This window comes from Leptonychotes weddellii, chromosome 9 (genome assembly GCF_054177405.1).
Source record: "Leptonychotes weddellii isolate Sample4059 chromosome 9, ASM5417740v2, whole genome shotgun sequence".
NCBI classification, from domain to species: Eukaryota; Metazoa; Chordata; class Mammalia; order Carnivora; family Phocidae; genus Leptonychotes; species Leptonychotes weddellii.
The window spans coordinates 19,409,478-19,435,094 of record NC_138377.1 but is presented as its reverse complement, the minus strand read 5'-3'; the positions used below and the strand labels follow the sequence as shown (position 1 = coordinate 19,435,094).

The following is a 25,617-nucleotide window of genomic DNA, read 5'->3' as shown; positions in this document are numbered from 1 at the left end:
GTATTCTCAAACTGTCTTGCTTTCAAACATCCTTAGAAGTAACTAATCCTAAATTCCAAAGTCTATGATGCAAAGGAATAAATAAGGTGGGAGCTTGCTAATGGACACACCTGGGCAGTTTTAACCAGTCATGAAAGCTACTTTTAACACTCACAACCTTACTTGTGGATAATACAGCACTGATGTAATGTGCTTTTAGGAGTTCAGGAAGGTCTGATTAACTAAAAATTATGCTTTCCTTCCATTTGCAAAATTATTAAAAATTCTACCAATAGAAATGTATTCTTTGCCTCCTCCCACTCCAGTTCATCTTTTCGAAGGCAAACAGTCATGGGATAGAAAACCATTAAACTAGTTCATTCTAAGGCAGGGGGTCAGCAAAGTAGGACACTAAGCCATTCTAACCTGCCACTTGTTTTTATAGGCTCACGAGCTAAAAATGGTTTTTACACTTTTATTTGGCTAAAGAAAAATCAAAGTAAGAAAAATATTTTATGACACATGAAAATTACATGGAATTCAAATTTCAGTTTCCCTAAATAATTTTTATTGGAACACAGCCCACTCATTTCTTTACATATTGTCTATGGCTGCTTTCAGTCTGTAGTGGAAGAGGTGAGTCATTGGGAGACAGCATATAGCCTGTAAAACTGAAAATATTTAGAATCTGGCCCTTTACGAAAAGTTTGGCAACCTTCAGTTCTAAGGTGTTAGCAGCCTATAGGAATTACTTCCTGCCTCACAGAGGGAGGTCACTCTACAGCAAAACAACCCCTGTCAGTTTCTGGAAGGAGCCGATAAGGTGAAACACACTGACCAGGGGAAAGAAAAGACAACAGGAACCAGAAAATTTTTACCCAACTTTTAAACTTTAAAATAACATCAGAAAGTTGTATATGCATAAATACATATATCCAGAATATAAATCATTCCTCAGGGTATAAAAGTTTCTTTTTTTTTTTGTCCTTTATTCCTTTTATCCATCATTTTTTTCTTTCCTTCCAATGTCTTTCCTCCCTCCCACCTTCTGTCCCTTCCACTCACTTATTCATTTAATTAATTCATCCATTCGTTCACATTTATTAAGGCAGACACTTTGTTGGGCATTGCGTACACAGTTATCAACAAGGAAGATAAGGTCTCTCTGCCTTCATGGAGTTTACATTCCAAAGGAGAAGACACATAAATAAGATACTCAAAAAACCGTGATGGGGGGTGAGGGCAGAGATTTACTTTAGACAGGTTGGTCAGGTTAAGTTCCCACAAAGAGGTGACATTTGAGCTGAAACTCAAAGGATGAAAATGAGCCATCACTGAAAGAGCTAAGGGAAAAGCATTACAGAGAGAGGAAGTAGCAAATGCAAAGGTCCTGGGACAGGGAAAGGGATTGCTTAATTTCAGGAATAAAAGGGAGAATGGTATGTGTGTTGTGGCTGTTAATAAAAACATCCTTTTAAAATACCAGTATCATAAAACTCAACATTATTTATTAAAAGCTTATTATTCGCTGAAAATATGTTTTCATTTAATGCTCCCCCAAACTCTCAACAGGTGAATATTATTAATTTCATTCATTTTATAGTCCGAGAAATAGACTCAAAGATATTAAATGTGTTGAATTCCACATTGTGACTGAGTTTAGACTGTAATCCAGGTCCACATGACTCAAAGGAATCTATACTTTCAAAAACAAATTAAAATTCACGTTAAAAAAAACTATGTATGGGCGCCTGGGTGGCTCAGTCGTTAAGCGTCTGCCTTCGGCTCACGTCATGATCCCAGGGTCCTGGGATGGAGTCCCACATCGGGCTCCCTGCTCTGCGGGAAGCCTGCTTCTCGCTCTCCCACTCCCCCTGCTTGTGTTCCTGCTCTCGCTGTCTCTCTCTCTGTCAAATAAATAAATAAAACCTTCAAAAAAAAAAAAACTATGTATATATTTATATATTTATCTATACAAACAATACCTTTTTTATTACCACTAGGGCTATATTTTGTGTGTGGTGGAGGTTAGGGTTTACACTGGAAAACTGTTTCAGAGCCTCTTTCTCAAAATTACACATGCCAGAACAGCATTCCAGAAACTTATTTTTAACAGATGTCAGGTGACAGTATGACAAAACACATACTATACCACAATAAAATTTCATGTTCAAATAAAAACCATTATTTGTACACATTCTTATAGTCATTTACCATATAATCAAAGGGATTATGTTTTTGCCATATGTCTTTCTTAAGTAAGTTGCAACTGCTTCTGACTTCTGGGTCTGACATTAGGCCAGCTAAAGCACATACAGCCAACACCAATGGGGAAATATCAGAAAAAAAGAATAAAGAAAAGCATAGATCCAAACTTAATTAGCTGTGATGCTATACAGCAAACTGGCACCTCTACTGTGCTCATCTCCCAAGTCTTTCAGGTCTGGGCTGTGCGAGTTAGATTCATTACTGAGCTCATAAATGGCCTCTCCCCCCACCCCTGTTTTACTGGTGACAAATTTATTAGTTCTTTTCTAACAGTGAAATGAGAACTAGGGATTTCAATTACACTCAGAATGTAGTAAAGGCATGGAATCTCTTGTAGGTAATATTTTTCTATTCCATTTTACGAGCAAATATAGAAGTACTGTTAATAGACATTAAATGTTATTTATTAGCATGTTAATAAGCCTTCACACTTTTAAAAGTAAACATTAAACTTCTAACAAATTACATTTAGAAGAGTAAGTGTAATGCAGATACTCTGGAAAGGGAATGCACTTCAGAATCAGTTTTTAAAAACCCGTATCATCACTGATTATGCTAAAAAGACAAAGATAGGAGGAGATGTTTATTACTCATTCTTTCAGCTCATTTTAGTTTTATCACTTTTTGCACAATTTAAAATTTATGCAAACATTTTCAATGTTGCCTTTAATTTTTGCCAGAATATTTTGAACCTGGTTTAAAACTGAAATTGAAGAAGTCCAAGGAGGGCTTTAATAACAACTTTCTTTGGTCTGTTTATTTAAAACATGATGAATAAGCAAAAAGAAAAGGTGCAGAATGGAAAAAGAAAAATGAGCCCTTCTCCTTCCTAGAAGTGTTTGAGATTACTGGATTGTTCATAATCTTGCACCAGGAATTAAAAATCTTCCCCACATGCCAATAGCCAAGTGTACACACACACACACACACATGCACACGCACACACACACCCAGTTGTCATGTATATGTAAGCTTAGAGCTAAGGGTTTGTAAATAGTTTTAAAGTTAATAGAAAAGCAGTGAGGACTTTCATTAATATTAGTCCCCAGTATTGCCTGATTTATTTAAGGCACTTTCAACAAATCATTTAGCTTCTTATAGTATTTTTCTTGAGAAGGTAAGGGGTGAGTTAGTATTTTACCACACTAAATAAATACTTAAATATTTGTAAATATGTTTTCTAATGAATCATTCTCCTAGAAAAAAAAAGAGATGGAAGAAATTCAAAGAAGGATAGGCCAAGAACCCAAAGAAACAAAAAAAGTGCGGAAATTCTTTTCTCCATAAGCTCTGGAGACATTTAAGTACAAGAGTACAAAAGACAGGCAGATTCTAGTATAAGTACTAGCCCGGCCAACTGCTGGCTGAATGAGCTATGAGCCTCCTTTATCTGTAAAATGAAAATAACAGTATTTATCTTGTAGAAATGGTGCAAGGCATCAATGACATAGATTTAGAAGTGTTGGCACAGTGTTTGACACTAAAGCATTGTCTGGCACCATTAAGATCATTCGTTAACCAGCCAGGGGGTGATATTTTCTTCTCCTTTGATGCACAGACCATCACCCTTTGGGATCGATTTAGCAGAATCTTGACAGGAACTAACAAGTACTAAATCAGTACTTGTTAATAATTGAAACATAGTATTAGTGAGTTTTTAAGATCCCAGTCTGGGGAAATCCTCTCCAGTGATTCTTTACCTTCTGGAAAATCTTCCAGAGATGGAGGTGGGAGATGGCCCTAGAAGGGAGAACTACAGTTTCTTTCAATGATCTTCTATTAATACTTGGAACCTCAGAGATTTGTTTTTACAGTCAATGTAAACGGTTTCAACCAGAAATGTATTATTGTTGAGCATCTGTTCCCAAATCTGTTGCACACTATAGTCATCCCTTAGAATATTGTTTTCACAACTGTCATTGTCATCAGGAGACAGAAGACAAGATGGAGAATGGGGCGTTATGGCCTGAATGTTTGTGTCCCTCCCTCCAAAATTAACAGGTTGAAATCCTAATCCCCAAAGTGGTATCAGGAGATGGGGCCTTTAGCAGGTGATTGGTCACAAGGACAGATCCATCATGAATGAGATGGTGCCCTTAGAAAAGATTCAAGAGTGTTCTATCTGCTTTTCTCCTGCTATGACCCAGGAAGTAGGCCAGATACTGAAGGCAGGTACTGAATCTGCCTTGATCTTAGACTTTCCTAGTCTCTAGAACTGGGAGAAATAAATGTTTCTAGTTTAAGCCACTCAGTAAATGGTAGTTTTGTTATAGCAGCCCAAACGGAAGACACACGATTATTTATCCAAAGTCTGAGGCCTATCCAGGGGTGTGACTGAGAAGAATAAGCAGATACACATAAAGGAAAGTGGTCTTGAAGTGATTACTTAAATTGCAACCCAAATGAAATTGCCCCGAACTGTAAGGTGACAGTTGACTCTGGAAATGTGGCAAAAACTCCCAGACAAGCTCAACACTGCAAAACATCATAACATACTTAGATGGCTTTCATTTTTCACGAGAAAACATAAGCTGTTCTTTCATCAGCCCCAGTGCTCATGAAGCCCAGAATTTAGACTCTGACAAAGGCACTAAGGGATATTTTATGGAAGTGTTGCTTTTCATGGAGTCAACTGCAAAGGGGTTAGTATATGGAGACAAATAAATTCCCCCCTTGTTGGAATAATTTACAAAATTTATAACACACACTTGGCTCATCTACTTACCAAGTTTTTAGAAAACTTTGTCACAGAGTAAAATTTGGGCACTTGAACTCAAAAATTACACTTTATATTTGCATTTTTAAAATGTTTCCAAAGGGTGTCTATCTTTTTTTTTTTTTTGAGGCTTTTGTAGACGCTTGACTCAAGGGAGACTGCTGAATCCTGAAGACTCATGCTTTGCATCTCTCTGGATAAACAGAACCAGCCACATATTCATATTTCTTTTATCCTCCAAGGAAAATGATCTAGTCACTCAACGTCCATACATTCAGACAGAGACTGAAGTGACTACTTCACTTTCAGGGTCTTCTACTTTCCAGTTTTATTGCCATAAATTTGGAACTAAAATTAAGTTGCCAATTTTAGGTAAAATAGAGTGATAAAATTTAATGGTCATTAAAATTTCAAGTGGAATCGATTTTACTGAGCTTGGTTCCCTGTTCTCCTGAGGCCTCTTGACGTAGTAAATGGAAGTGTGCAAATCTAATTGGCTGAGACCCTGCTTGACCCTAATACAGACTGCTAATGTTTTATTTCTGTGGAGACCTCATACCGAATTTAAGCTTGGTAAGCTTCTTTACCTTTTGAGAAAATAAAGAGATTTTAATGGGCCATTAAGTCAGCTAGTCCTCAAAGTGGCCAGTGTTGCCCAATACTCCATCCCCCATAATCACCCACGTTTTGCTTGGTTTATGTCATTGCTTACAACAGTTATTATTTTTTTTTTTATCATACATCAGAAAAAGAAAGAGAGACATATAGTGATTTGCCTACATTCTTGCCTCTTGGGAAGAATACATAGGTATGCGTTATGTTTGATTTCTAGAATTACAGAAGTTGCATTTTAACTCTCATGGGTCACCCTAGAGAGGAGCAGGATACTGCATTTACCTTCTAGTTTAATAAACAGTTCAATCATAATTTGCTAATTTAATTATTATTAAATCGGGACTTCTAAAAATGTTCCTTAGTATCTCCGAAGCAAATCAGAATTTCTGGGGCAATTTAAGAATTGCTTTAATGAATCCTTCAGTTCTTCTAGAGAACCAGTGTTAGAACACAGCATCCGATTTCACCCTTACTTTCCCTTCTAAGTTAACTCAGGGATTCTTAGCAGCCCCATCTTTGCATTTGTACCCATAATCTCTAAAATCCCCAAATCACTACGTGGTTTGAAAATACAGGCTCTGGGCATTCTACAGTTAGAAGAAGAAGAAATGATTGACAGCAAAATTACGGAAATTATCCAGTTGGTCTCTTACTAGCCCAGCTTATCACATGGTTGTTTAGCAGGAGGACTGGCCATCTATGGGTACTACTGAGATGTTAATGCACGATCCTGCTAGCCTCAACAAGGGCAATTTTTTTACCCATGTCAGCTTTTTGTCTTTGGTGTTTTTCTTGCCCAGTTTTGTTTCCAACAATGTATCTGCCAACTTTACACTGGAATTCTTTTTTGTAGTATAATACCCCTATATTAATATTTATTAGACTTCCAAAAGAACTAAGAAATTCGCGTTCTATTTTTCCCTCAAACACCATGCTGTCATAGGTTGCTCCATAAGTAGCTGAAATGAAGTAATGACAGAGGAAAATATTATCTTCTCCTTCCGCTCATGTCAAATGCTTTTGCCTGAGCACTACTGAGGCGACAAAAACAAAATCAAACACCTGCCCTCACTCCCAAAACATTTCTAAAAAAATAAATCAAGTCCTTCAAATGGAAGGTTCCAGAAGCTACTCGGGAGAGAAATTAAATATAATTATGGGTTATCTGAAAAACAGCGTGTCAGTAATGCCACTTCAATATCCTTCAAGGGTATATATATATATATATATATATGTAACTTCTGGAATGTCTCAAAAAAATTATATTACTTAAAAAAAAACCCACAAACCCAATGTTTTTAATTAAATGAAGGATTTAGTTCATTTCTAATGAAAATACTGATAATGAAGAAAGTGTCCAGAAACACTGGTGACATTTACAGATCCTACAACTAAAATGTTTCCTTTTTCTTCTTAAATAATGAGATTGATGTTCAAATTCAACCCATATAATCAATTTCATTATTGCCACAATGTACCTTTTTTTCACTGTTTCATTACATTTAGTAGCTATCCAAAGATGTAGCATAACATAATCTGGCCAAAATCTGAATTTAAAACCATGGTTGCCCATGAAAGGAGCAAGGAGGGTCAGACAGAGGGAGAGGGTGACTCTGGGAGGGCACAGGGACATTTACCACTTTATCCCAGTATGCAGCACCATGTCTGGTGTGCAGTAGGTGCAAACAAACAGTGTGTAGAATTAATATTTATGAAGGCCCTGCCAGGCACCAAGGTTTGTTTCTGCATTTCTTATCCCAGTGAATCCTCTTAATAGTCCTATGAAGTATTATTACTGTCCCCAATTTATAGATATGGATAGTGCCTCAAAATGACCTGAATATGGCTTAGTAAAAGAGGAAAGTGAATAGGAAAAAATCATGTTCATAATCATCAAGTTTTATCTTATTTGAAATAAAATGAAAAGCGAGATGGCTGTAAGTCAGCAAAGGCGGGGGACATATGTGTTTTCCAGATACTCTGCTTAGCGAGCGTCGTAGGTAGCACTTTGCAGCTTTTCATGACTAAGCATGATACTCTTCTGGTGTGATTTGCACTCCAGGGTTCACAAAGCAAGAAATCGATGAAAGGTGAACCAGGTAGGTTGGCGCTTCAGAAAACGAAAACAAAAAGCAATAGCAGCACCTACCATTACCACTCATCACAAGGAAGGTGACAATCATTGAAATACTTCTCAACTAAAATGAGGAAAATGGATTACCTTTTGTGTCTATTTAAAATGTTTCAGCACCTGATCTCAGAGCGGATTAAAGAAGGGATTTGCTTGTTTCAATGTACCTCAAACCCATATGCCAATAGGACTCTGGTACCCTACCACACATTGAGAGTCAAAGATAACACTGTTTTTATGAAGAACAGCACGCAGTGTAACTGCAAATGAATGTCACACACACACACACACACACAAACACCCCAGCCAGACAATATTAAGCTCCAGTGAAGAATTTTGGTAATTACCAACTGTATTATAGAAATCACTGTCAAGTATGTTTGTCTCCATTGTTTGTGATTCCTCTTAAGATTGAAAATACTCTCCCCACTGCTGCCTGCCTCCCTCACCATAATATCCTTTTCCTTTTTCACTTATTACTACAACTCATGCCAAATTACTCACTTATTGACCTTTTGGTTCAATACTACATTCAAAGAAGGAGGGGGAACACAGCAGGATAGAGAAAAGGAGGGGGAGTGAAAGAGTGTGTGTGTGTGTGTATGTGTGTGTATACACAGGAATACTAGAATTTAGGAGCCCTCCCCACCAAAAATTTTTAACAGAAAATGAACTCTAGGACGGGGATGGTTGCTGTTTTTTAATGCGTAGACCTTATGAAGACCAGAAATAGGTGCTAAATCAGAGTCCAGTAGGTGGTATTCATTTGTTTATTTGACCAACAAAAATTTACTGAGTACCCATTATGGTGATGTGCTGTGATCTTTGGGAATGTGAAAGATGAGAGTGGCTGCATAGGTATGATAGGAAATTACCACTTATTGTATGGTAAATTTTAATTTTAAAACCGAAGCCCCTTAGCTAGGGGGATTCAAGGGTTTATTTACTCAGTTTTATTATTTTTCCCTTGAAATATGCTTTGCCACGCTTCATGATACTCTGCCTTCCTGACATTATTTTCTCTATGTCTTAGATGGCTTTGCAGGATTTCCGTCCTTAGCTTGAAACTTGAGTGTGAGCGTTCCCTATGGTACTGGCCTAACTTTTCATCTCTTTATTCTACATACTTTCCCTGGGGGAATCCTCATTGCTCCTACAACTTTTTTTTTTTTTTTTTTTAAAGTAAGCTCTACATCCAACATGGGGCTTGAACTCACGACCTCAAGATCGAGAGTTGCACTCTCCACCTACTGCGTCAGCCAGGCGTCCCACTCCTATGACTTTTAGTATCATCTATATAATATGGAGACCAATCTGCTGACGACAAAATCTGCATGTCCAATTCACACACCTTCTGAGCTCTAGACTCATGTGTGAACCCCCTCTTGACACGCCACCTGGATGTTTCAAGGCACCCAAACTGAAAATATCAAAAACTGAACTAATCAACTTCTCTTTCTCTTACTGATTAGCACAGCCATCCATGAAGTGGCCCAATCAAGAAACCCAGGAGTCACTCTTAACCTCTTCCTATTTACCTTCTAACAACCAATCTCAAAAGTTTCATGGAATTTTAGATTTTAAAATACATTAAGAAACCACCCACTCCTCTTCATGCTCTCGCTACCACCCAATCCAGGCCACTATCATCTCTTGTCAAGATTCCCATAAACGTCAGCTTAAATGGTCTCTGGTTTCAATCTTACCTGTCCCCGGTTATTTTGGACTTTATAGCCAGTTAGTTACCTATTAAAATAATGAAGATTTGAGGGGCACCTCGGTGGCTCAGTCAGTTAAGCTGCTGTGTCAGGCTCCCTGCTCAGTGGAGAGTCTGCTTCTCCCTCTCCCTCTGCCCCTCCCCACCACCTCTCTCAAATAAAAAAATAGAATCTTTAAAAAAAAAAAATGAAGATTTGATCATATTGTTCTCTTGCTTCAAACTCTTAACTGGTTTCCCATATACTAAGGGTAAAATCCTTAACTTCTTTACGAGGTCCTCTGTTTACCTTACAAACACTCCTGTCTTGCCTCTCCTCTCTCAATGCTACATTCCACCATACCAAGCTTCTTCCACTTCCTCAAACAGGAAACTGATGTTCTTTTACCTCAGGTCTTCCCATCTCCTTCACACTGCCTACAACTTATCATTACTCCAAACTTGCCAGGGCTAACTCCTGGTTATCATTTAAATATTGGCTTCCTTTGGGAAATCTACTTGATTTGCCACTCTACTCCATCTCACCCTACCCACCACCTTCAACCTCCTACACTTCCACCCAACCTACCCTATATCTCCACCAAGGCAGGTGTTATTATTTTATGCTCCCACAGTGACTTGTACGTGACTTAAAAATATCATTTTTAAATATATTATTATTATATAACAGATACTTTCCCAGGGCAGGAAGGCATCAGTAGAAGCAGCTTGCTTTTGTATCCCTAGTGCTCAGTACGGTGAGTGCCTTGCACAGAAATGGTGCTCAACAAGTATTTGTTCAATGAGTATGTGAAACATTTTTTATCTGGAAAAAACTGGAAAGGGTATAGAGATGAACACCCCCTATCCTCAAGGAGGATGACATTAAATACAGAATGTCTGTTATACATAATTATATGATGATAATGAGTAAATAAAACTGACTCCAATTTGGATACATGGGGATTTGTTAACATTGTAAATTGGAATTAAATATTTAGCTCTCCCTCCTAGGATAATTTAATCCACACTAAACACTTCTGGAAGACAGTTTTATAATTTTATATTACAGATGAGAAAACAGGCACAGCAAAGTTAATTGAGTTACTCAAAGTTGCCCAGAAGCGGACCCAGTGTTAAAATTCAAAGTCATCAATTTCCAATCTTTTGCTATCATTTTTTTTAAACTGTTTTGTCTTTGACTCCATCCGCAAAATTCTACTGTGTGACTGTAGGACTTCAACCTAAATATTTTTTTTTCCAAAGATTTTATTTATTTACTTGACAGAGAGAGAGAGACAGACAGACAGCGAGAGAGGGAACACAAGCAGGGGGAAGAGCAGAGGGAGAAGGAGAAGCAGGCTTCCCGCTGAGCAGGGAGATGGATGCGGGGCTTGATCATGGGATCATGACCTGAGCCGAAGGCAGATGCCTAGCAACTGAGCCACCCAGGTGCCCCTCAACCTAAATACTTTAATAGTCTTCTCAAAACTATCACCTGTGATATTTAGAATATGAATACACAAATTCAGGAATATAGGTCTTTTCAATGAATTTTCCTTTAGTGTTAAAATGAAAGGTTTTCTGTGATGTGTCTCTGCACTCTTGTGCACTCTTAGAGGTGTTAAGTTTCTTTGTTCTTAATAGACTGTTACTATTAGGTACTAATTGTCACTACAAAGTGCCAGCATTGAACTTTCCTGCTGTTGGACATCATACTCGATACTCTACATCTATAAATGCCCATGGTTAGTTGGCTGGTGCATTCTATTGCACCCGCTGGACATTTTGGTAGGAAATGCTGCCAGTTCCTAATAAATATTTGAGAAGCAACAGAGGCTATTAAACTTAACAGGATTACTGATTCCAACATTCGTATTGTGAGAGAAGTAAATTCAAAAAGGTTTGTGCTGTCATTTCAAAAGGCCATATATGTACTATCTACTCAATGAATTTGTTTATATGTGTTATTCTGGCAAATACAATGCATAACCAAAGTGCCTCAAAAAGACCTTATTACCTTTTCAATATATACATTTAGTATACATGGAAGCTTTGCTTTTCATGACTCTGATATTAATTTCTCAGACAGGGTGAGCATACACTTGAGATTTTTCCTAGCCCCAGACAGGACCAACCAGGGCTGTTTCTTTTTAACCTGACTATAGCTCAAGATGTTAAAAAAATTTAATCTGGGGGCGCCTGGCTGGCTCAGTTGGTTAAGCGACTGCCTTCAGCTCAGGTCATGATCCTGGAGTCCCTGGATCAAGTCCCGCATCGGGCTCCCTGCTCAGCAGGGAGCCTGCTTCTGCCTCTGACCCTCCCCCCTCTCATGTGCTCTCTCTCTCTCATTCTCTCTGTCTCAAAAAAATAAATAAAATCTTTAAAAAAAAAAAATTTAATCTGTACAGAACTGTGGCCAACACATGCCATTTTTATTAGGGATACAGAACTATCTTCTTCTTCATTTTTAGATCAATAAAATAATTTTCTTTTAACAAATACACCATTAAACAGAAGAACCCCCAATTATAGAACATTTCCCCTGCTCTTTGGGCTTTGCTTGACCCATCCTTCTTTCACCAGAAGCAAACATCTTTACCTCTAAAGCTATTCAAGCCAGCTCATTATATCACTCTTCAGTCCTGCCTTGCAGCTTCCAGGCCCAGGAAGAACTCTAAATGTCCAAAGTATTTACTGTTCTTAATCCCCAGCATGACGTTAAGTGAATTGGTTCTGTCATGTGAGTATAACTGATTATGTTTCCCCTAATAAAGATAGACACTTGAGCTACCCATCTGCAAGTTAGCCCAATGTAAAAGGTAGAGAGAACCACCTCTGTCAGATGCCAAGTTAACATCAATTGCTCATACCATGGAACTGTCAATTAAAATTCTAGAGTAATCTTTCAAACACAATTTTCCAGTCCAAAAACTATGTATAAATCCATAGTGAACTAAGAGGCATAGAAGGTAAAGTCTTAGGGCGCCTGGGTGACTCAGTCGTTAAGCGTCTGCCTTCGGCTCAGGTCATGATCCCAGGGTCCTGGGATCGAGTCCCACATCGGGCTCCCTGCTCGGCAGGAAGCCTGCTTCTCCCTCTCCCACTCCCCCTGCTTGTGTTCCTGCTCTCACTATCTCTCTCTGTCAAATAAATAAATAAAAATCTTAAAAAAAAAAAAGAAGGTAAAGTCTTAAGCTCCATGTATGTGTTAATATTCTTGGTTGGTCACTGGTAGATGACATTCATGGAGTCAGAATACCCTTGACTTTCACTCGAAATGTAGGTTCCATGAATTTATCCTCATTCATCAGCCCTGTTTTTTGGTGAAATGACTTTGCAAAGACGTTGCTTTCATTTCTTAATGCTGTGGTTCCTAGTAAGCTATACCAAGGTATAAAGCTTCCTTTCAAGAGCAGCACAGGGGCTGACTTGGCTTCCCACTTTAGGAGATTATAAATATTCTCACACACTTCTAAAAGGAAGCAAATTCTAAATTGGGGCTTTAAAATTCTGACATGTTTTTCACTCCATTTGTCAGTGGTCTGAATGTGGCAATAATAAAGGCTGACAGAGTAAAAACAAATGTTTTTATCCCAAGGATACCTGTCCTATTGGAGAATTTACTTTACCTGCAGAGATTCCATTTCTTCATCTTTTCTGTGGGTCTCCTCCAGGAGATCTGTAAGAAGAAAGCAAAATGCCCATCAAGATAATGTGAAAATGAGTTGCCTCTTAGTATCAAACCCAATTCAGTCAGGAGCTTGTAAAAACTGATGCCTGGAAAGAGAATTTGATGTTTAAGTGTGAAAAGGAATGTAAAAGAAAAGCCCTTTGATCCTAACTGATGAGATGGGGCAGAGCTCTGGACTCTGCTAACCGAGCTAGCTGAGAAGCCCTGGGAGGTCTGGACTCTGGTGGAGGTACCAGAGAAGAAAGCCAACCGATTTACAAATCCAAAATCATATCAATATTTCAGGAATTTGGCCCACTGTTTATATAACTCTGAAGCAACACAAAATTTTCTTTAAAAAAAAAAAAAGCTTATTTTTCTTTTTAATGAAAAATTAGAAACAAACCTTTTGCTCTTAAAATAAGCTCCCAAGCCACGTTCCACCTCCAGAGTCAATTTTTATAACCAAATTAAAACATCCTGGAATAATGGGTGTTATTAATGGAAGTAGAACACCACCTTAACTGTAAAGTCGTATTAATTATCATTTCACTCTCAGAAGGCGGGAAGCACTGGAGCTACATCTGCCCAAGCACTTGGCATTATCTCAGAGAGATGAGTGGCTGGAAGGGAAGGTAGTCAACTGAAGACAGTTCTGTCTAAATGCATGCATACAGCCATGCTATCTCAGTGCTCTACATTAATTTACAAACTCACTCTAAAGGAAAATACATTTGGCAAGCAGAATTTTCTGCCTGCAGCGAGACCGCCCTGTGCTATGATCTCATTAGATCTCCCAAACCAAAAGAGGGCTGAGCTGAGTCAGAAGTTGGATGAAAACAGGCAAGAAACACCTACAGCAGTGCACATTAACATGAGCATTTGCCTTGCTCTGTGATTGATATAGCTTACCAAGAGGTCGTGCTGCATAAAAGGAAAATATAACTTACAGAAATTCAATATGTATCTCAGAAAGGCAAGTGCAAATGTTTTTAGCAAGTGCTGTACTACATACAGCAGGAAGCAATACTACAGTGAGTAGTCAAGTCACAGTGCTATCTGTCATAAATGAGCAGGCAATACACTGAAACTTCAGGAGACCTGGCAGCTGGTATAACTGATGGGGAGATTGCACGGCTAATTCAGCTACAGAGGAGCTGCAAACAATCCCCTCAAGACACAATGTACTGGGATTCAGGAGAACAGGTTGATTTTTGCTCTGCATCCCAGAGAGGAGCCGTCTTTGGCTCCCAAACCTTCCCTAATCAGAGTTGGGTCAATAAAGTGAGGAGAAAGCCAAGGCATTAGGCGGCATTTTTAAAGCGGTCTTTGGTTGGCATAGCAGGTTCTCTAGCTATACAGAAACCAACTTGGGGGGTGGCAGATTGTTTAAGTGCCTTCAAAAATTCCTCATCCTGAATCCTTACTCATGTGCATTGGGACACTGCAGCTGGTACCATGAGGAGGTCACACGCATCTACTTTCTACACCTCACATCTGGGCAGGCCTCCTGACTTTATTGGCTAAATAGAATACAGCAGAATCTGTGCCCATCTGCCCTGAGAGTTCGAGGCCTTGCACATTTTCATTTTTCCACTTGGAACTCTCTCACCACCATAGAACAAGCCCAGAACAACTTGCTGGATGACAAGGGCCCAGGACTCTTCCTACCTGCAACATCCTGCAGGTTGCCTTAACTGGCTGCTAGCAAATGCCCAGAAGCATAGCTGTCCACTAGCCTGAGAATGACTGGATGACTCAGAACGGGGGCTTGATAGAGACCAAACTACCCAGTGAGCCCAGGGACAAGCCCAACTCACAGAATCATGATCTATAGACATGGAATTGAGGGATGGTTTGGTACCCAGCACTTGCAAACTTACAGCAACCATTTGTTAACTGTACAAGAAGCATTCAGAATTTATTAGAAGGATATAAGAGTAACTAATAGATGCATGGGAAAAGAGGATCCAGATTCTACAGAGAGTCTGGTCTGGGACACTAGGGATGTAAGGAGCATGAATTAATGGGCATTTTATCCTGGGTGCCTCTAGTCTTTGTGTGACTCTACTCCGGATGAAATTCCAGAAACAGAAAAGCTAATGAGCCTAACTTAGATCTCTTGCCTACTGCTTGGCTAGGGGAAAGGATGGAGCACTTCCACTGATAGTCCCAAAGGGATTAGATGAAGAACAGAAAGGATAGTTTCTAAATGAAAGATCAGGGAACTGTTAAAAGAAGGAGGAATGCGTATCAGACAGGCTAAAAACAACAGTTTCAGTAAGTTGTGTCTTCAACACAACTCTCTTGAATATTCACAAGATATAAGATCACTACTGTGTCCCTTTGTGAACCTGGCCATTTTGATTCACTACTTCTGGATATTTGAAGGTTCTCTGAGCTAGGCCCCTTGTAGTGAATTACACTGTTTAATGGTACATTGGACCTGGAGTGATGGATAGTAGGGTCCATTAACCACCAACGAAAACTGATCTTGTTCCTCCAACTCTACTTAGTACAGCAAACACCAAACACCTTGGCTAAAACATAGCAGATAAATAATGGGTATTGGATCTCTTGTATAATCAAACTCAACTCGCAGATTTAATAAAATTATAAATGTAAAGATGTTCAGTCACCCTCAGAACTTCAGATAATTATTGCAATTTAAAAATTATGTTCTCAATTTTCTCCAAATATATAATAGAGGTTATGCTGCTTTTCCAACAAAGCTAATACCAATTGGAATGCTTGATTTTGGACAGCTGAACAGCAACAACAAAAAAATCAAAAAAACCCCAAAAAACTACAAAGAGATTCCTACACTTGGCATTTAAAATATAGAACTTCTAGACTTTTGGGAAAGATGGTGGAATAGAACCCTAAGCTCACCTCATCCCATGGCTACAACTACATAATGCCCACATCAGTGTAAATAACCCAGAAGACTGGCAGAACAGACGTTTCACAGCTAAATGTAGAGAAGAGGCCACGTGGAAGAGGATAAGAAGGGCAGAGATGCTGCTGGGAGCTAAATAGACCCTCACCTGTCCTCAGGAGGGAGGGACACCTTGAGCCTCACAGTGGGCACCCCAGGCATGGGGAACCCTCACAGGGAAGAGGAATCCTGTGACATCTGACTTTGAAAACCTAGTGCACAATGTCAGGAGTTCTTACAATCAGTGGCACTTAACACCTGGAACTTTAAAAATAATCATGCTGGGCTCTGGGAGAGCCAGGAGGGTGAGAGGAACTGAGTCTCCACCCTTAAAGAGACAGCACGACAAAGAGCCTTGCAGAGATACAGCAGAGAAGCAACAGTCTGAAAAATGCCTGGGACATACGGGAAAGAGATTTGTTTACTAATCTCAGAGTGTGAGCTGGAGGGGCAGGGGTCATTGGGTGACTTCTCTAAGAATAAAAGAGCTGGTGGGCACCATTTCCCTTCCCCCAGTCCCCAACCTAGACACACACGGACACCTGTAGGAACCAGCGAGGTGCCAATGCTTGCTACCTAACTTGCTAACAGCATGCCCGGCAGACAGGAGCTGCCGCCCTCCAGCTAGGCTTCAACTCAAGCCCCAAGTGGCTCCAGACTGGCCCACTAACAACACAGGGACCAAACCCTGTCCACAACAGGCAAAAATTGGTAGACTTTCTCTCCTTCTGAAGCCACAAGCTGATATTAGCCTGGTGCTTTCAAAGCCGTGTTTTCTACTACGCCAAAGGAACCTGTACAAAAGCAAAGCTGGTAAAGAAGAAAGCAGAGCCAAGAGACAGAGAAAGAGTAGGTTGAGGACAAGATCCACCCTTGCCTGAAGCCCACGTAACTCTTGAACTTCTAACTCTCCTCTCTCCCTCCCTCCCTCTCTCTCTCCCCCTCTTCCGTCCTTTCATATTTCCTTCCATCTTTCTCTTCCTTTCCTCCCTTCCTTTCCTTCTTGCTTATACTTAAATTAGGTTTAGTTGGACTGCTGTCAGTTGTAAAAGTCTCCGGTTGTGTGGCTGTACTGAGCTTTCTTATCTTTATTCGGAAACTTGGAGAACTCAGAATTGGCAAGAATGTTCTATTTTACAGTGAGCACTTCATTCGACAATAAATAAAGACATGAGGCTCCAAGAAGGCAAATGATCTGCTTGAGATTACTTAGTCTAAAGCCACAGCTACAGCCTTGCTCTCCTTGCAATCCTGGAGCAATCTTCCTGCCGTGTATATATCACATCATGCTCTCATTTGTACCACTGGTACTTAATTGTACCTTCCTTAATACTGTTATTTTTTAAAATGCACATGTTTGTATCCCTCTGATTTCCTTTAGGAGTTCCCTGATGTCAACGATCAGGGCTCCGATGTCTTCATATCCATATCCTCCCTAACTACTACTTCTCTACCTCTGCTGCTTAACTTGGATCCCCAAAACTGTCTCCTCCTCTACATCACTGCTCTGTGCAATTGCTCACTTGTTAGGTCCCTTGTTCAAGTACACGCATTTGGGATGATGAACAGGGTTATTAACCTGTGCTGATAAAATATGGCTGAGAAGCAACTACTCCGCTGCAACCACAAGAAGAGAGAATACAGGTGAGACTTCTGGACAGCTGAAGTGACAGATGCCGTGACAACAGTGTGATTAGCGCACCTCGTTATAATGAGCAATCCTATTGTTGTCCGGTCTTACCGGCTTTAGAACGAACGATCAGCACTGAAAAAGTGGAAGGGCTGCCCTGCTCCCTTGCTCACCACTGGCATGTTCCTGTTTTGCTTTATTATTCTCTGGTTTGCTGTTCAATACAAACAGCAATTCAACTGCCATGCAAATTGCTGTGGCTAAATGTGCTTCCATCAACATTAGTTAATGAAAGATTTTTTTTTTTCTTGGTGAAAAGGGCAGCAGTCCTGTGTATTTTCCTTGGATTCGCTCCAGCTCTTTAAATGAGTTGATACTAACTCATTATGACATACAGTCATTAGAGGGGGAAAAAAAATCCCATTTAAAAAAGCAGGCCAGCATGGATGAGAATTGGAGAATCTGGTTGTGTTGTTTTGTTTTGTTCCACTTTGCATTTCTCTGGCACACTCAGAGTAATATATCACGACCATGTTTTTGGCTAAGACGGTCTTGTACTACTTCCTTCACAGTTTTCGCAACTAGTGGTCTGGCTGTTTAGGAGCTTTGACACTTTTTTATGTTGATTCTGGTTCCTGGTAGCCAAGGGAGCAGATAGGTTGTTTGTTTATTTGCTTTTAAAAGGAGAATCATGTCCAGCTGTACATGAGCAACCCATCTATCTAGAAACTTGACCCTGTTTCACAAAAAGGTTGGAGATCAAGTTTAGAAATGAGTAGATTTTTCCCCTTAATCTTTACTATAAAATATCTCATCCATATTATAACTCCACCCAGCTGGTCATGGACAGAAAGTTATAGAAACAAGGGCTTCAGACTTAGCAACATTTATAACGGCAGCACTGGACAGAGGAGCATCGACAGCAGAATATGGCAAATTAATGATTGCAGAGATTAGCTCTGGCTCCTATACCTCACTTAGTAACCAGTGCTCCTGTTCAGTATTCCTCTATGTGCTGACATTTACCTAAAACAATAGAGAGTGTAAATTCTCAAAAGAATGTACGCTTTTTAAAAAGTAAATTTGTGCCATTCTTCTTTGTGGGCGGCAGTTGTGGTATAATAAAATTAATCATATAAAAGAGCACCTTACAACACTTCAGAGGTCATAAATGATGGACCTAGCCTCCCATAGGTGTATACTAGATACGTGAGACACTAGCTACATGCTAAAGACCACGGCCAATTTCTCTTTTTCTTCTTTGGCTCCCCAGTTATTAGAATCATTAATGTTTTAGGTACAGAAGGGATCACTGAAATAACCTAATCCCAGGGTTTTCAATCTTTTATTTTTTAAAACAAGTAGAATTTTGTCTTATGAGTGAAATCATACACACTTTCAAGTGTATACAGTATATAAATAAATACAGTAATTTAGAGAGCTGAAAGGAAGCTTCTTAGGTGAAAGCAGAGGAAAGGACCTGAGGCCCAGCCTGTTGGGACTTCATTCCTATCCTGGGATCAACCCCTGTGGTGTCATGGTGGAGCTATAAAGCTCCAAATTATGCTAATTGGAAACCACTGATCTAATCCAACCTCCTCACATTTTATAGACGAGGACTGAGTTCCCAAAGGGCAAAAGCGTCTGTCAACATCACACAGCTAGTGAACAGAAGTGCATGAACCTGAGCCCAGGGCTTCTAAACTGGATCAGGGTCCAGTACTTTTTCCCACAAAAAATTGACTATCCTCCTTTGCTTTTCAAGATGTATTGAAATGACATATTATTCCAAACTCTATCATAAATGCTTATACATTGTCCAACGCCTCCCCAAACTGAAAGGAAACTTTGCTAAAGCAAACTGCATAACAACGATCTGGGAGAAAACCTATAGTTAACTGCTGTCCAAAATGAAATTCCTCAACCCTGGGAGAGGACATCAAGAGATGCGGCTTTGGTGGAAAGCAAATACTTAGAACATTTGAAAAGGCAGTTGTTTTTGGCAAGATGTGCTCATCACAAAATGTACAGAATATCTCACAAGATAAAACAACAAAAAATCTGTTTAAATCAATGGCGGACAGATGAATAATTCCTCTGCTTAATATAACATTTATCAGCAAATGTTTTTTCTGTTGTTACCCTAGTATAGGTAAATAGGATAAATGAGTAATATAACTGTACATTAGCCCAAATACCCTGAAAATAATCAAATGTGTTATTTTTCAATTAATATATGTAAAACACTTAAAATTGTGTCTGGTACATAGCAAGAATCATATATACATTAGCTGTTATTATTATTTTAAGAATTACCCTTCAGTATGCCTGCTAAAGTCAGGAAAATGTGTGAAAAATAATCAATTGCATTTTAAAACAAGCAAAAAAAGCCCTCAAGTGTACAGCTCTTAGACTCCATCTATGATCGGTACCTACTTTATTTAGAACTCTGCCATATCTACTGCCACCACTGGTACATACGTGGATATACCACAATGAGGTAAGAGTTTTCTCATCAGGACTGACCACAGAAAACACACAGATTAAAATGAAGAACAACATTAAAAAAGTACGGCTATCCTCTGTGGTTTGTCTCAGACGCTGAAACAACATACTGGTCTACTGATGGAGCCCAAATAGTCCAATAAATGAAAGGTTTATAATCCACTGTCTGTCTTGGGTATGTGGTAAAACATCCAAATACAGGTACTCATGTTTTATTTGATGTCAATTCACTTCTGGTGAAACTTTCCATCTTGACAACTTTAGAGACTTAAAGCCTCTTCTCCGCAAAACTGCTACCCTACAGAAAACAACACAATAATCTATCCCATTCCATCTCATTCTTGGCTCTGGCTTGGAGAAACACCAAGATGTAGAACAAAATGTTCTGACTCTGCCACCTATTAAGACTTTTATCATTTTTATTAGCAACACAACAGAGAAAGTAAGAATATATTCTTTAGTAAAGTCACTGTTCTAAATTGGTCTGAGGGCTCTCTTGGTCAATGAGACTACATGTCACAATTAGCAAAATGAGGAAGAGAAGTTTATAATCTATTGTAAACACCACTTCAAGAATAAGTTTCATATGCTCGTATCTAGCCATAAAATCAAGCCTCTTTCTGCATATACTACCTCTAAATAGTGTTCACTTAATAGAAAGTTTCACTTTTATTTAAATTCCTCAGGTTGGAAGGCAGTTTATTTTAGACCCGTTTTGGCTCTAGACTCATAAGGTGCAAGTGAGTATGTATTTTGGGGCTCATAGAAATCCTAGGTTTATGACTTGTTCTTTGATCGTCTCCTGTTTATGGAAGCTACAAGTTTGTGCTGGTTTCTTGATGCACCTACTACTCAGCTGGGCATTTCAGACTCCTGGGTCTACCCTAAATCTTCTCTAGACATCACAGACAAAGTTCTGAAAAACAAATATGAAGAACAAATCTTGGAAGCAGTGAGAGAGAAACAATACTTTAGTTATAGGGGGAAAACAATTAGAATGCTAGTGAATTTCTCATTAGAAACCATACAGGTCATAACACATTTTTTAAATGCTGGAAGAAAAGAACCGACAACTCAGAATTCTGCAAAGCATTGAAAATATCCTTCAAGAATGAAGGTAAAGTTGAGACATTCTCGGGAAGAAAAATTAATTTGTTGTCAGCAGACCTACACTAAAACAGTGGCTATGGAAGTTATCTGAAAAAGAGAAGAAATGATTAAAAAAAAAAAAAGGAATTTTAGAAGATGAGGAAGAAAGAACACAGTAATAAATAATACATGTGTCTGCTGGCCATTTGGATGTCTTCTTTGCAGAAATGTCTGTTCATGTCTTCTGCCCATTTCTTGATTGGATTATTTGTTCTTTGGGTGTTGAGTTTGATAAGTTCTTTATAGATTTTGGATACTAGCCCTTTATCTGATATGTCATTTGCAAATATCTTCTCCCATTCTGTCGGTTGTCTTTTGGTTTTGTGGACTGTTTCCTTTGCTGTGCAAAAGCTTTTTATTTTGATGAAGTCCTAATAGTAGGGGGTTGGAGGGATGGGTTAGCCTAGTGATGGGTATTAAAGAGGGCACATACTGAATGAAGCACTGGGTCTTATACGCAAAAAGTGAATCATGGAACACTACATCAGAAACTAATGATATAATGTATGGTGATAAAATAAAAAAGAATAATAAAAAAGAATAAAAATAAATAATAGATAAATCCAATAAAATTTCCTTCTTCTATTGATTTTTAAAATTATGTTTGATGTTGAGGGGCGCCTGGGTAGCTCAGTCGTTAAGCGTCTGCCTTCAGCTCAGGTCATGATTGCTTCTCGGCCTTTTGGCTAAGATCAAGTGTAGCTCAGGTCATGATCCCAGGGTCCTGGGATCGAGCCCCGCATCAGGCTCCCTGCTCCACAAGAAGCCTGTTCTCCTCTCCCAATCTCCCTGCTTGTGTTCCCTCTCTTGCTGTGTCTCTGTCAAATAAATAAATTCTTTTTAAAAAAATAAAAAATAAATAAAATTATGTTTGATGTTGAAACAAAAAATTGAACACTATCTGACATGGTTCTAAATGCATTTAGAGGAAATATTTATTTTATATATATATAATATATATATTATATATATATATTTCAATTTTTTTTTTTTTTTAAGTAGGCTACATGTCCAACGTGGAGCTTTAACTCCCAACCCAGAGATCAAGAGTTGTATGCTATACCGACTAAGCCAGCCAGGGCAAAAGAACATGAAGAAAGAAATTTGCTACACTTTAAACTGGTAAAATGACAATACCAGTAGACCATCAGGCTGTGTATGTACAATGTAATGCTTAGAGCAACCACTAAAAGAGCTACACAAAGAGATGCACTCAAAAACACAATTGATAAAATGGGATTCTAAAAAAAACCCTGTTCAAATAACCAACAATAATGGTGGGGGTGGGGGGCGGGAAGCAGAGAAATAAAAAAACACAGAAAACAAGCAAAAATGGCAGAATTAAAGTCCTAACATATCAATAATTACCTTATATGAAAATGGTCTAAATACACCAATTAAAAGATAGAAATTGCCAGATTTGATTAATGACCTCTCTGCCATTAATCTATGACATGATCCATGCATGATATGCTGTCTATAACAAACTCACTTCAAATATACTGATTTGGCAGGATGAGAGTAAAAAATGAAAAAGATTACACCATGCAAACATTAATGAAAAAAAAAATCAGGAATGATATATCAATATGAGACAAAGTAGATTCCAGAGCAAAGAAAATTAATGGAAACAGAATAGGACATTATATAATGATAACAAGAGCTAATCTATGAAGAAGATATAACAATCCTATATATGTATGTACTAAATAACAAATCTGCAAAAAAAAGTGATGAAAAACTGACACAACCGAAAGAGAAAATAGAAAAATTCAAAATTATAGAGAATTCAACATCCCTCTCTCAACAAGTGATTGTACAACTAAGCAGAAAATCATCAAGGATATATAGAAGCACATATAATAGATATATTTAAGCATAAATATAACAGTAAAATTTCTAAACATTGGAAACTAAACAATATTAAATAATCTATGAGATAAAGAGAATGTCTCAAGGGAGATAAAAAAAAAAATCATGAACTGCATAAAACAATTGTGGGACACAGCCAAAGCAGTGTTGAGAGGTAAATCTATAGCACTAAATGCATGCATTAGCAAAAAGGTCTTAAATGAATACTCAATACCTCAAGCACCTAAAGAAAGAACATAATAAATCCCAAGCAGCAGAAGGAAGGAAATAAGAAATAACAGAAACCAATGAAATTAAAAACAGAAAAACAATAGAAAAAAATTAACGAAGCAAAGAGCTGGTTCTTTACATAGTTCAAGAAAACTGACAAACCTTTAGCAAGATTGACCAAAAAGAGAAAGAGATATTGAGACAGAAAGAAAGGGGTGGGGGGAAATTACCAGTATCAGGAAGGAAAGAGGGGATATCACTACAAATCCTGCAGATATCAAAAGGATAATAAGGGAAGGCTATGAGCAACTCTTCATATATAAATGTGAGAACATGGATGAAATGAACCACTTCTTTAAAAAGCATAACTTACCCAATATAAAATATATAATTTGAATAGCCTGTAAGTATTAACAAAATTGGATTTGTAAGTGTAAAACTCCCAGAAGAGAAGTATCCAGGCCAGCAGGTTTCACTGGTGAATTCTACCAAATGTTTAAAAAAGAATTAGCACCAATTTTACACAATCTCTGCAGAAAAAAAAAAGGGGGGGAATACTTCCCAATTCATTTTATCAAGCTAGTATTGCCTCACTACCAAAAATATACAGTTAAAAAAAAAAGATAAAGAAAAAAAATGGCAGCTCCCTCCTAAATACAGATGCAGAAATCCACAACAAATATTAGCAAATAGAATTTAACAACATATAAAAAGAATTCTATTTCATGACTAAGTTGGGTTTATTCTAAAGATGCAAGATTGGCTCAATGTTCAAAAATCAGTCCATATAATCCATCATCTTAACAGAATAAAGAAGAAAAATCACATGATCATATCAATCAATGGATAAAAATATACCTGACAAAATTCATAACACAGTCAAGATTTTTAAAAAACTCAGAAAAAAAAATAAGGGAATTTTTTCAACCTGATAAAGAGCACCTACAAAAAAACCCTACAACTAACGTTATACTTAATGTTAAAGAAAGATGAAAGATGGAATGTTTTCCCTTTAATATCAGAAATAAGGCAAGAATGCTCTTTCTCACAATTCTTATACATCAGGGTTTGGGAAGACTTCCTAATGCAATAAAACAAAGAAATAAAAGGTAAACCATCAGAAATTCTCTATGGAAAGAAAATGTAACTATAGTAGCTAAAAGAGTTTTTAAAAAGAAGAGTAAACTGGGAGAAATCAGTCTATTCAATTTCTAGGTTTATTATACAGCTATAGTAATCAAGACTGTGTGGTCTTTGTGGAGGTATATACACACAGATTAATGGAACAGACAGAGAACCCAGTTACAGAAAATGAAGAACAAATTAGTGGTTGCCAGGAGTTAAGGGTGGAGTGAGGGTGAAAGGGAAGTCAGTGTGGCTATAAGAGGCAACATGAGGGATCTTCATGTGGATGAAAATGTTCTGTTATCTTGACTGTATCAATGTCAATATCCTGGTTATGCTATATACAACAGTTTTGCAAGATATTTCTATTGGGAGAAAATGGGTAAGGGGATCTTTATATATTATAAGATTTCTTGACAGTCTCACAACTTCATGTGAATAGAAAATTATCCTGAAAATAAAAATTTCAATGAAATTACTGTTATTTAACATAGTACCAGAAGTCCTAGCCATAGCAATCAGACAACAGAAAGAAGAGGCATCCAAATCAGCAAGGAAGTAAAACTTTCACTCTTTGCAGATGACATAATACTCTATTAAGAAAACTCCAAAGAGTTCACCATAAAACTGCTAAAACTTATAAGCAAATTCAGTAAAGTTGCAGGATAAAAAATCAACATACAGAAATCTGTTGCATTTCTATACACCAATAATGAAGTAGCAGAAAGAGAAATTAAGGAATTAACCCCATTTACAATTGCCCCCCAAACAATAAGATACTTAGGAATAAACTTACCCAAAGAAGTGAAAGACTTGTACTCTGAAAACTATAAAACACTGATGAAAGAAATGGTATATGACACAAAGACATGGAAAAACATTCCATGTTCAAGGACTAGGAACAAATACTGTTAAAATGTCTATATTACCCAAAACAATCTATACATTTAATGTAATCCCTATCAAAATACCAACAGCATTTTTCACAGAGCTAGAACAAACAATTCTAAAATTTGTATGGAACCACAAAGACTCCAAATAGCCAAAGCAACTTTGACAAAGAAAAGCAAAGCTGGAGGCATAACAATTCCAGACTTCAAGTTATATTAC

At 38.1% G+C, this 25,617-nt stretch overlaps 1 protein-coding gene across 13 annotated transcripts in view; it reads right to left on the bottom strand.

Moving 5' to 3' along the window:
• Positions 1-25,617, bottom strand: part of CEP128 (centrosomal protein 128) — a 381,239-nt gene that overhangs the window by 60,984 nt on the left and 294,638 nt on the right. For all 13 annotated transcript variants that reach the window (XM_081830112.1, XM_081830117.1, XM_081830119.1 and 10 more), the window contains one exon: positions 13,038-13,087. In XM_081830112.1, the coding sequence (XP_081686238.1) occupies positions 13,038-13,087 (50 nt within the window). The remainder of the gene's footprint in view (positions 1-13,037; positions 13,088-25,617) is intronic.